This window comes from Periplaneta americana, chromosome 16 (genome assembly GCF_040183065.1).
Source record: "Periplaneta americana isolate PAMFEO1 chromosome 16, P.americana_PAMFEO1_priV1, whole genome shotgun sequence".
NCBI lineage: Eukaryota > Metazoa > Arthropoda > Insecta > Blattodea > Blattidae > Periplaneta > Periplaneta americana.
Genome location: NC_091132.1, coordinates 98,355,675 through 98,369,007, shown reverse-complemented (window position 1 = coordinate 98,369,007; position 13,333 = coordinate 98,355,675). Strand labels below are relative to the sequence as shown.

General features: G+C 33.9%; 1 protein-coding gene across 1 annotated transcript in view; it reads right to left on the bottom strand.

Moving 5' to 3' along the window:
- Alk (Anaplastic lymphoma kinase) overlaps positions 1-13,333 on the bottom strand; it is a 506,844-nt gene that overhangs the window by 42,998 nt on the left and 450,513 nt on the right. Inside the window, exon 21 of the mRNA XM_069812582.1 lies at positions 11,271-11,465. Within this exon, the coding sequence (XP_069668683.1) occupies positions 11,271-11,465 (195 nt within the window). The remainder of the gene's footprint in view (positions 1-11,270; positions 11,466-13,333) is intronic.

The following is a 13,333-nucleotide window of genomic DNA, read 5'->3' as shown; positions in this document are numbered from 1 at the left end:
GTCATTTGGATAGTCGCAATATCACAACCACAGATCACAAGCAGAAAGATGTGCAGCTCAATGCTTAAACTATGCCAACGTAGGATGCCAGATCGATCGTAGAGCCATCTGCGGGCGATTGCAAATCTGATGTCGGTAACAGCATTTACTATCTTACCACCCACCTCTCTTTCTGTGTCGGTATTAATATTCACTACTATATCAGACCATTTTATTCACTACTGCAATGTACAGCTGTCAAAAGAAAAAGTGGCCGCTCTCCTGGAACAAAGTTCCCTTCGGGTATCTTCGCTATAATTCGGAGACAGGCGATGTTACATGTTGTTGGACCACGTTGCCTGATATCTACAGTTATAATTGAAGTATTCTCTTTGTGATTCGATAGCGTAATGGTAGCGTTCAGGGCTCTTATTTATGAGGTCCTGCGTTCGACTACAATCTCGTGCTTTTTATGTTCTTTTTTGTTACGTTTTTGAGAGAGACAGACTATACATAATGGCTCCTTTCTCTTTTACGATTATTTTAGTAAATAACATAAGGTTCATTAATATATTATGCCATGACTTTATTATTATGATATTGTGGCTGCAAATGGAAAGAATAAAGATTTTATTCTCAATAAAAATATCTTTCGTGGCATAAACAAAACAAATTTACTGGCGTCGGCCTTAAAACATTCAAACAATTAAGCGTTCAAAAAACAAAACAAAAAGCCACAATTCAATATTTAGTCTATCTTCCTCTTATCTCGATCGTCTTGCAGTCGAGTGGGCATGGAATCAACTAGTCTTTGCAAATAGCGACTGTTCTTAGACACGATATTCCAGGCATTCTGAACATACCCACAAACATAAGTGTTCTGTCCATGGGCAGGTCTTTCATTGCAAACCCAGCAATCTCCAATCTTTCCTATTTTCTGCCTTCCTCTTAGTCTCCGCATATGATCCACATATCCTAATGTCTTCTATTATTCTTTTCAACCAGAGACCCAACCAATTCCTTTTTCTCTTTCTAATCAGTTTCAGTATCATTCTTTTTTCACTCACTTTTTCAAACACAATTTTATTTCTTATTCTGTCTGTCCACTTCACACGCACCGTTCTTCACCACAGCCACATTTCAAATGCTTCAATTCGTTTCTCTTCATTTCGTCGTAATGTCCATGTTCCTTCCCCATACAATGCCACACTCCACACAAAGCACTTCACTAGTCTCTTCCTTAGTTCTTTTTCCAGAGGTCCGCAGAAGATCCTTCTTCTTCTATTAAAAGCTTCCTTTGTTCATGTTTGCAGCTTTTCTTGGGAAGGATAGGCCTAATTGCGGTAACATCCCGTTGCTTTCCGCACACCACTATCTCTTTCGCATCTTATTAAATTCCAGGGGACCCAAGCATGGAGATGAGGAGAGTGGATTTGACTAATTGGGCCCTCCGGACTTCACCGAAAGTCACGGCAAGGGTTAAATATTAATTCTATCAGGATGTTTGACCCGATCAGAGACCGGGATATCTCAATTAGCCTTTGCCCCCCGCATCCTGGACTAGCTTCTGCGAATCTTCAGAAAATCTTAGAGTGTGATTGGGCCAATTTTTCCGAAAATGTTTCCACACTTTTGCCCTCGTAGCTCAGCGGACGAACGTCGAAATTTAGATGTCAACGTCTCAGGTTCAATTCCTCGTTACTCCTTTTCATTTTATTGTGGTTCAAGATAGTATAATGTAACAATACAAGAAGAAAAACTAATACCAGTATTATGCAACTGGATTTTTTCCAAACCTAATATTAAATTTATGTTATTTATATCGCTAAAGAACGATTGCAATATAAATAACTTGAATATTATTTATACAGTATCACTAAAGAACGATAACAGAATATAAATGATAAATGTCGGTTTGTTTAATTAATATAAGATATTATATAATACTTATTTAATTATCTAAATAAAATAACCTATTTTACAAAGAAAGATGGTTATTTGTGTTATAACAATTACTTACATCAAATACAGATTATTTATATTGCGAAAGAACAACAACAATATAAATAACTTGAATATAATTTTATAATGCTAATGAAGGAAAACAGAATATAAATGATAACTTGAATATTATCTATATCGGTAAAGAACGATAACAATATAAAAAATGTGAATATTATTCATATCGGAATTTCACAGATTTATTACAGATGTATTTAAGAAATTGTAGAAGAATAGTAATTAGTAACAGTGTCCTTTTTATTTTACTTGGAGCCAAATTTGTAACTTTTAAAAGTGTGGTTACTATGTTGAAGTGTATGTGTTGTAACGGATGCTTGATTTGTTATGTATGTGAGTCAGTTATGTTATGCTTGATGTCGTCGCAATGTCGTAATTATAGTTTGATTGTGTTTGTATGACTATTGTGTATTAATTTATGATGTATGGTACGGAAGGCTGCGTATTTGTGTTATAGAAGTGTTACGTATATGTGTTGTTAATGTTTTTGTATGTTTCAAATTGATACCTGATATTTATTTTGCAATCGCAATGCCTAATTTACGGTTTGTTTATGTTTTGTTTACATCGAGTAAGCTAATTTAATTTTCTTTTCCATTTCTCTTTATGCTTATCTTTTTTGTGTATGAAACTATAGCCCTAACATACATATGTAAAATAGGGCTAACCACCATTGGAGATACAATAATAATAAGTGTTATTCATATCGTTATAAAACGATAACAAAATACAAATGATGACTTGAATTTTATTCATATCTCTAAAGAACGATAACAAAATATAAATAACGTGATATCCATAAAGAACGATAACTGAATATAAATGATAATTTGAATAGCATTTATATCGCTAAAGAACGATTAAAAAATAAAATGAAAACTTGAAGAAGGCCCGAACCCACAACCTTTGAATCATTAAACAAGCACTCTACCGCTGGCCTACGAGGCGCAGACGTGGAACACTTTCATAGTTCGGGAACTGCTTGTACAAGCACATGCATCGTGTAACATCGCCGCGACCCGAAGTGGACTTTGAAAATATTCGCTGTTCACGAGTGCGGCCACTTTTTTTTTTGACAGCTGTACATAATTTATATTCCATTTCGATTACAATTGTAATTTTAATGGAGCCCAGACAACCTGGTACACAGCATGTTTTGGCCCTGGTTTTCTGTGACATGCTAGAATCATAGAAAACAATGTTGTGATGTTTCTTACATCCCTAATAAATAACACATATTAAGTATTTAATTCTTTTGCATTTGTTTTCTTGCGCGTATCAGTCATTTCATCTTACAATAAGCTCAGTGATAGTATGTGAAAGCTGCATTACAATAATATCGTTATGTTTAATATGGTATTTATAATTTCATTAAATAATATAATTAACGATAATTTTCAGGGACAAAGTCAATACCAACTTGTAATCCCGAACAGTTGTCGTGCATAGATCTATGGTTCCGCTATGATAATCATCGCCATAGCGGAACCATAGCTTAACGTAACTGGTCTCGTGGTGTCAATATTGTCAGTGTGACTCCTGGATTTTCTCATGGCCTTCGACCTATACTTTTACCTTTTTATCCAAATGTTTCCATAGACTACTTTGATTAAAGGGGTTTAACATAAATAAAATTGTATCATACGCTTCACATAATCATCATCATCATCATCATCATCATCATCATCATCATCATCATCATCATCTGCATTACGGTATGGACCATAAGATCCGTTCCACTCCAGTCAAATCAAAACTGGTCCCGCCATCTTTTTGTGGGTCTTCATGGGTTTCTTCTCCCACGAGGGTCGTGATTGTATATTGTTCTAGTAATTGATGTTTCTGGCATACGATGTACATGCTCCCTCCAATTGTTTTGATGTTTTCTTATTATATCTATAATATTATGCATGTTTAATTCAGGTCTAATATCTTCACTTCTCTTTTTATTAAGTAGTGTATAGCCAGCCACAAACCTAAAAAATTTCATTTCAATAGCCTCAATTCTTCTCTCGTCTTTCTTCCTTAAAATCCAGTTCTCACATCCATACAGTGAAGCTGGTAAAGCCATCACTTTGTGAAACTTTAGTAATGTTTCTTTCCGAACTTTCCTACCTAAATCTTGGCGTATTGTTCCACAAAAATAATGAAAAGCATTTAACTTATCATCTATTTCTCGGCTCTTATTATAAGTGACGTTGCAGCTTAGATATTTGAACGTATTCACTTGTCCTATGATTTTATTGTTTAGTACAATTTTTGTTCTGATTGGGTAAGATCCTAAGAATGCCATTACTTTTGTTTTATATGTGGAGATAATCATATTATATTTACTGGCAACTTCATTTAATTTAATAATTGCTATTTGCAGATCATTTTCGTTACTGCTGACAATTACTTGATCGTCTGCAAATAAAAGTGCTCTAAAATGTACATTGTTAATAGTAAATGTTTAAATTTTTCAAACCAAATTCTTGTTATTTCATCTATATATATATATATATATATATATATATATATATATATATATATATATATATATATATATTGAAAAGAGTGGGTGAGAGAGGTCACCCTTGTCGAACTCCTTGGTATATTTCGGCCATTTTTTGCACTATCTTGTATTTTAATCTGTATGACATTATTTTTATATAAACTTTGTATCGTTTTGATAAGGTGTGGAGGTACTGCTCTATTAAATAGTATGTATCATAATAATTCTCGGTCTAATCTGTCGAAAGCCTTCTCATAGTCTATAAAAGCGAAATATGTTGTCAAATTAAATTCGCGACGTTTTTATATAAGTTGAGTGACAATAAATAAGCAGTCTATACAAGACTTGCCTTTTCTAAAACCATGTTGTACATCCAGTATCATGCTATCAGCTATTGGATAGAGTCGTTTTTCTATTATTCGTGCATATAATTTATAACAAGTATTTACTCGTATAATGAAATAATAACTTACTTTAAGTAATTTATTTCGGTGCTGAATCTGCTAATAATCGTGCTTTAATACTATTGATGTAATATGAATAATGATCGACAATCCACAGTTACAAATATAATTAATGTAATGTCTTCACTATACCAACAATCAGCTTTATAATTTTAAATATTAAGCCCGTTCTCATAGAAGTTGTCACGTAGCATTTTCAATAATTGTTTGCTTTCATTTTTTTTCAAATCTTGCTGTTACAGTTTTGTGCTACACATGTTTATTATTGTAGGAGAAAGAAATTTGAGTAAGGATCAGTCAGTTATCGCCGGGTGACAGAAGGTATAAGATCTTTTAGCTATAATGCCTAAATTCAATAAACCTTTGAAAAGTAAACTTCATACTTACGTTAGTGAATTTGGGACCTATGTATTTTCAACCGATGGAACAGCTTTATTTGTAAGATTTGTGAAAAGACAGTTAATCACGAAAATAAGTATTTTATAAGTCAACATGTGTCAACTACGAAGTAAAAACGTGAGTCATGTTGATGTAATTTAAATTTATTGCTAAAATATATTATGACGTTTTTTAAATTTATAATGCCTTATTCAAAATTTATTGTTCCTTTTTACGTTTTTATTGCCTTTTTGCCTACCTATTTTAACTGTTATAAATGCCTAAACATTCGGGCCCTAATTATTATTATTATTATTATTATTATTATTATTATTATTATTATTATTATTATTATTACACAATTATTATTGTGTTACTCTTCTTAGAGGTAAGGGTGATAAACGAGTAGCATTCCCTGGGGTTACCACCAAGACTCGGTAAGGTTCAAGTACAGAGTAGCCTCGAATAACGCAGAAGACTAAATCTGAGAAGCATAACATGTGCTTCATATCAGGAGTCTGATTGAAGATTGGTCGGAGGAGAGGGACAAAACCGAAACAAAAGTAATCGCAACAGTAGCACCTATCTTCCCAGCAGGAGTGGCTGCATAGACGTCTATTCTCTACGCTAGGAACGGTTGAAACCAGGTACAAAGTGTCTCTGGATCTAATCGGTTAACGGTAGACGCAAAACAACCTAACCATAAAAGAAAATAAAAGAAAACCATTGCTTGTAACTACAAGCAGTTTCGATAAGAGAAAATATGGATTTTCCACAAATTTCAGAAGGTTGACATCGTACATTTTGTCCAATATTTTCTGTAGGTACTAGATGAAATTATTGGGGATTATCAGTGTGGTTTTAGGAGTAATAGATCGAATATTGATCAAATTTTTTGTACTGAACAGATATTGGAGAAAAATAGGAATATTAGGGCACAATACATCAGTTATTCATAGATTTCGAGAAGACATATGACTCGGTTAAGACAGAAATTTTATATAACATTCTTATTGAATTTTTATCCCCATGAAAATAGTTCGATTAATTAAATGTGTCTAATTGAAACCTACAGCAGAGTCCGTTTAGGTCAGTTTCTGTCTTATGCTTTCTCAATTCACTGCGGTTTAAAGCAAGGAGATGCACTATTACCTTTATTTTTTAACTTTGCTCTAGGAAATGCCATTAGGAAAGTCCACGATAACAAAGAAGACTTCGAATTGAACGGGTTATATCAGTTGCTTGTTTATGCGGATGAAATGAATATGTTAGCAGAAAATCCACAAATGATAGGGAAAACACGAAAATTGTATTTGATGCAAAAACTGTATAGGTTTGGAAGTATATCCCGAAAAGACAATGAATTGGCCTATGATTATGTCTCGTGACCAGAATATAGTACGAAATGTAAATATAAAAATTGGAGATTTATCCTTTGAAGAGGTGGAAAAATTTAAATATCTTAGAGCAGCTGGAACAAATATAAATGACATTCGGGATGAAGTTAAACGCAGAATAAATAAGAGAAATAGATATTATTCCGTTGAGAAGCTTTTGTCATCCAGTATGCTCTCAAAAAGCTAAAAGTTAGAATTTATAAACCAGTTGTATTACCGGTTGATCTGTATTGTTGTGTAACTTAAACTCTCACTTTGAGAGAGGAACAGAGGTTAAGGTTGTTTGACATTAAGATGCTTAGAAAAATATTTGTGGTTAAGAGGGATGAAGTTACAGGAGAATGAAGAAAGTTACACAACGCAGAACTGCACGCATTGTATTCTTCACCTGACATAATTAGGAACATTAAATCCAGATATTTGAGATGGGCAGGGCAGGTAGCACGTATGGGCGAATTGAGAAAACCATATAGAGTGTTAGTTGTGAGGTCAGAGGGAGAAAGGCTTTTGAGGAGGCCGAGACGTAGATGGAAGTATATTAAAATAGATTTGAAGGAGGTGGGATTTGATGATGGAGACTGGATTAATCTTGCTCAGGATAGGGGCAGATTGCGGCCTTACGTGAGGGCGACAATGAAACTTTGAGTTCTCTAAAAGCCATTTGTAAGTAAGTACCACCGCCGTTTCTATATTAGGAAGCAATTTTAGGAGTTCTTCTCTTACAGTGAAATCTTTGTCACAACAAAACAATAAGCTCAGCTGTATCCGCCTCGACCCTAATTTCGTCAAACTGCAGTGAGAGAAATTCACTTGACTACAAGTCACGTCGTATCGGAAATTGTATATCCTTAGGAATATATTCAACTGGGCGGCCTACAATTTGACATCATATATCAACAAAAGATAGGGATGTACATGAAATAGCGTAGCTACCGGTATGAAGATTTTGGAAGTGGAGATATAATATCAGATTTTAATGGAGGGCGGGATGATAAGTAGGTAGTTAAGTAATTAAATAACTTACCATTTTTGTTCTGTAAGCACTTCAAAGTATGTCACAAAGCCGTAATCAATAAAATATATTGTCATTAGTAACTAGATATGGAGGAAATAATTTAAATATAAATACATTGATATTGCAATATACTGTAAATCTAATTTCGATAAACGAGATATATTGCAGAAAATATATCGGTGTATCGAAACGATTATCGATATATCGCTATTACGTAAGCAAATTAATAGATACTAATGCAATTAGATTTGCAGGAGTACATTTATTACAATAAACTTACTTAAATTTTAATAGCCTATTCCTTATTAGCATTGTAATTAACATAACAACAATCAAAGTATTAAATGTAAAATTGCAACAATAAACAATACATTTTCAATACCATAATTATTATGTAGTTCCTAACCTAAATCAAAATTATGGTGGAGGTAAGATGAGCTTAAATGATACCATGAGAAAGTGTTAAGTGAACTCTATATGGGTGACATTGAAACATTCATTCATTCATAGTGTCCTGCCCAAGGGGAGGTCTTTCACTGCAAACCCAGGATTCTGTGGTCTTTCCAATTTTCTGCCTTCCTCTTTGTTATATATATATATTCTTCATAGTATTCTGCCCAAGGGCAGATCTTTCACTGCAAATCCAGCATTCTTCAGTCTTTCCTATTTTCTTCCTTCCTCTTCGTTTACTCATATGAACCATATATCTTAATGGCTATCATCTGATATCTTCTTATGCCCCAAATTCTTCTCCCGTTCACCATTCCTTCCAGTGCATCCTTCAGTACGCAGTTTCTTCTCAGTCAGTGACCCAGGCAATTCCTTTTCCGCTTTCTGAACAGTTTGAGAATCATTCTTTCTTCATCTACTCTTTCCAAGACAGCTTCATTACTTAATCTGTTTGTCCATTTCACACGTTCCATCCTTATCCATAACCACATTTCAAATGCTTCTATTCGCTTCTTTTCACTTTGTCCTAATGTCCATGTTTCTGCCCCATACAATACCACACTCCACACAAAGCACTTCACTAGTCTTCTTCTTAGTTCTTTCTCCAGAGGTCCACAGAAAATGCTCATTTTTTTGCCATTGCTAGTACATCCAATTATTTGAAGCTGTCCACTTGCTCTACTGCCTCATTTAGAATTCGTAAGTTTACCTTCTTTACTTTTCTTCCTATGACCATGGTCTTCGTCTTGTTGCATTTATCTTCATTCCATACTGCTCACAGCTGTTATTTAGCTCCTCCAGTAACTTATCCCTTAGTATCATCTAACAACGCCACATCAGCAAATCTTAAACACTTTATTCTTCTTCCTCCTACTATCACTTCTTCCATGTTCTAAAAACAGTTCTTCACTGTTTCCTCCAAGTAGATGCTGAACGGGGTAGGTGATAAAGAGCGTCCTTGTCGTACTCTTCTCCCTATTTCACTTGCTTCTGACATCTCTTCTCCTTTGACTCGTTGTTACATTTAAAGGTTACTGAAAAACGTTCTCTCTTCCAATCCACGCCAATTTTATTTAGGATCACCATCAGTTTATTCCAATCCACGATTCATATTCTAATTTTATATAGGATTCAATTCAGGACACAAATATAATGCTCATTTCTAGATAACAACGTAATCATTTTCAAATGTAAGTAAACCGTTCTTGTATTCATTTTTAAATGTAAGTAAACAGTACTTGTATTCATTTTTAAATGTAAGTAAACAGTACTTACGATGTTACAAGTTTTAACAAACTTCACAATTGATTTCATACAATCCTTTTATAGTAAGTTCCCATTGCAAGTTATTGTCACACTCCAACATTCCAAACATCGATGATGATGATGATGATGATGATGATGATGATGATGATGATGATGATGATGATGATAGGGATAGAAGTTTTATGTACTAAAATATATAATAAGAAAACAAATTCAATACTAGGTTGTGCTTAGAAATCCTAGCCGTAAACAAATCTCAAACCAGTATTATATTCTTGTTTCTCTTTCCATTTCAAAACATAGAAAGAAAAGTTTTGAAGTCAGGCGGTTCCTTTTCAGAGTGGCAGTTGCTCCTGCCTTGGAGAACATTAATACTAAAACAGTAGTAGATAAACCTCCCGTCTCAGTCTCACGTTCGCATACGTTGCATTTTGAATTTGGTACTGCATATTAAACAGTTTCAATTCGAATTCCAGACCAGCCAATCAGAGAAAGGCATTGATTGGCTTGGGTATTTCAAGGTTGCACAATTATGTAACTGCCCACTTTCATTAACGCCAAATCTCAAGGAATTATCGGAGTTAACTAGTGTGGATTTTGTTGTTAATAGTAATTCCACAAAAACAAAAACAAATACAAAATAAACCGATAAATTTGTTAGAAGACCGATATATTATACGATATGTTGAATCAGAACTTCGATATCGATATATCGAAACGAAAATATCGGTATTTCATAAAAACCGATATACCGTTCCCATCCCTATTAGTAACTATGCTATGTATGACTTCAGAACAGGAAATGTATTTCCCTCCTTTGAAGAAAATAAAGATTTCCCTTCGAGTTAACAAATGGTCACAACATTAATCCTGCTGTTCATAGACAAGGAAATGGTTCGAAATCAATGAAATTCGATAAAAAATAGAACCCACAGAACTCTTTTCATATAAGAAAGACAGGTAAGTGAACTTCCGACACAACATTTTAAGAGCTAATTCGCCAAACTTTGTTTCATCATACAGTAGGTTAAATTTTACCCGATTATAAATTTTATCTGGCATTTTCCATAATGAAACCCTTGTTTTCAATTTACTGAGCAACCACTCGAGATAATAAATTACACAAATACATATTATATTCATATGTAGGCCTACTCGTATATTCTCTTAAGTATGTTTTTCATTGTTGGGGAAGTGGATGATGTAAATTAAATATTCTAATGGACGTGCAACGTAGATAAATTTGTGAGCAATTCTAAGAACATAGTAATATAAAATAAAAGTATCGACTACGATGTGAAAGAGGTTGAAATATTACATTTTGATTATATAAATATAATCATAATTAGGCTCGTCATTTTGGGGACCGATTACAAATATTGACTGCAGCATGGTACATAACCCGGGACGTGAGCTAGGACGAAGACACTGACTTTTTTTGCGATCGATTATGGGAATTACAAGATGAACATAAACAAAACTGGACAATTCTAAATGTAAATATAAGCTACATACAATTACAAAGATATATATTTTACGTACCTTTCGTTATGTACAGAAGAATTACCAAAGAATTATTCGTGGGTTTGAGTTTCCTCCTTTTCTTCAAGATCCATACAATTACTGTACAATGCACAACAACTCAACATCTTCAGTGTCTCATCAAATTCCGCTGGTGAACGGATAGTAAACTTGAAACAACCCTATCGATCCACAACATTACAAGCCTAGTCATGATATTCACTCGTCCTTTGTAACATCATTCGTCCAATTACAAACAAAACTTGTACATGATGTGATACACTTACCGGTTTTGGGCGGGACTCCCTAAGGAATGTTTTCAAATCACCCCCTGCCAATAACTCCAACACAATGAAGCGTGGATGCTTGTCAAAGCAGACCCCAATGAAGTGAACGATGTTTGGGTGGTTGAATTTGCTCATTATCAACGCCTCCATCAGAAAATCTGTTTCAGCCTGATGTGTTGAGAGTTCCGGGAGTGTCTTCAAAGAGAATAAAAACCATAATTATTCATAATATAATGATATTAATTGCCTTCCTGTTTCTTCAGAATACAACGTAAGTTACTGTATACTTTCTGAGCATTTTACTTTCTAGTTTCAGCGTCAAAACCTATTATCGCACTAGACAATTTTTAGACTTAAAATAACATTAACATTACACTATCATATAAAATTTAAAAATTCAATAAATTGAATCAGTTGGAGCTAAAAGGAACTAAGTCACTTTTCACAAGAGAAGCAAAAACATCCCACTAATAACACAAATGTATATATTTTTATATTAATATTTTTATGTTATAGAAGACCAAAGAACATTTAATTTCTGACAAAAGACAACAGTAAATATTTACATATTATTTAAATATAACAATTATTTGTTTTCTGACTTAGTCCCTTTTAGCTCCATATTAAAAATTTGATAAAGGTAAGTCATATCATTTAATACAAATGTGATATTGTTTTACATTTTATGTTGTCTTAACATTATACATACTATATTGTTACACTATAATGGACTTCAAACTTAAAAGTTATAATTTGAAAAATATATTTTGGAATTCCTTTGCTTTTATGTCTCACTGGGCCATTCCAAAGTCTCATCATAGAAGAATCTAGCTTCATGGCTAACATATTTCACAATCTTTTTATATCCTCCAGTTTTTTTTTTTGCATTATTGGGGATTTTATCGTTGTAAGCTTTGTTTTGTGGCCTGGTAAGTTCTTGAAAGAGTTTTGGCTTTCCCAAATGGCATGTTTGTTTTACCAGAGAACCTATGAATAACGAAGCTTTAACCACTACTTTCTGGCCAATATCGTATGAAAACTCTTTAAAAGTATCTGGTGCTGTTTTTGGTTTCTCACAAGAGCTTTAGTTTCCTCAGACATCACAGTTTTCTTAAAGAAGGTCGGCTACCATTCATTGAAGTTCAGAACTTCTTCTGTTTTCACTACATGTACTTCAACAGCTTTCTTACTACTGGCCAATATTTCGACATATTCCATGGGAGTGTAAATGCTATCTATCTTTTTGAGCTTCTTTTTGAAGATCCCAAAATTTCTGTCGCATGGCAAATATGAGTGCCCTCGCTCAGGGTATCTAAGAACAATGGATTCGAATTTGCCAGTAGCTGTCAAAGCCAAGCAAATTCTGATCACTGTATGGTTCTTGTTCTGGCCAGGACAGTCATCAGAGAATAAGTTAACATGTTTAACACTTTTTGAGACGTAATTTTCAAAGTAATGATTAAAAAATGAAGAAATCTCATTTGCACCCTTCCTTCCTTCCTTCCTTCCTTCCTTCCTTCCTTCCTTCTCCTTCATGGTAAAGGTAAATTACAGACTTGTCTGTTTTAAGATCATGCACATTGAAAACATTTACCCGCAAATAAAAAATGCCCTGTACCGGAATGTTTGGTAGGAGAGCATTCTGCATGAAGTCGAATGCTAAAGCACATATCTCTTCATTCTCGTCACATAATGTCTTCATGTTTTTCATAGTATTGTAAAATTTGCAGTTTCGTCGAAGGTGGACTTCCAACTCGGCTTTTGCAGCTAATTTCACACTGTCCTTCAGGTGGGGATTCTTTATTTTAGTATTAAGCTCTTCACACATGCAGCAAGTGTCTATTTGCAGTCTTCCGAAATGATAATTAAAATTATCACGGAAGTACTGCCTGTAGAATCATATTTCACTTTTGTTCCATCATGTTTACTACAGTATAGTTCATACGTGGTCCTTATATTTAATCTAGCATCTAAGTAAAGCATCTCTTTTCCTGCATAATGTGAAAATTTAACCGGGAACGATCTGATGTGCTGATCAATGCTTTCAGTCACGTCTTCAGGCA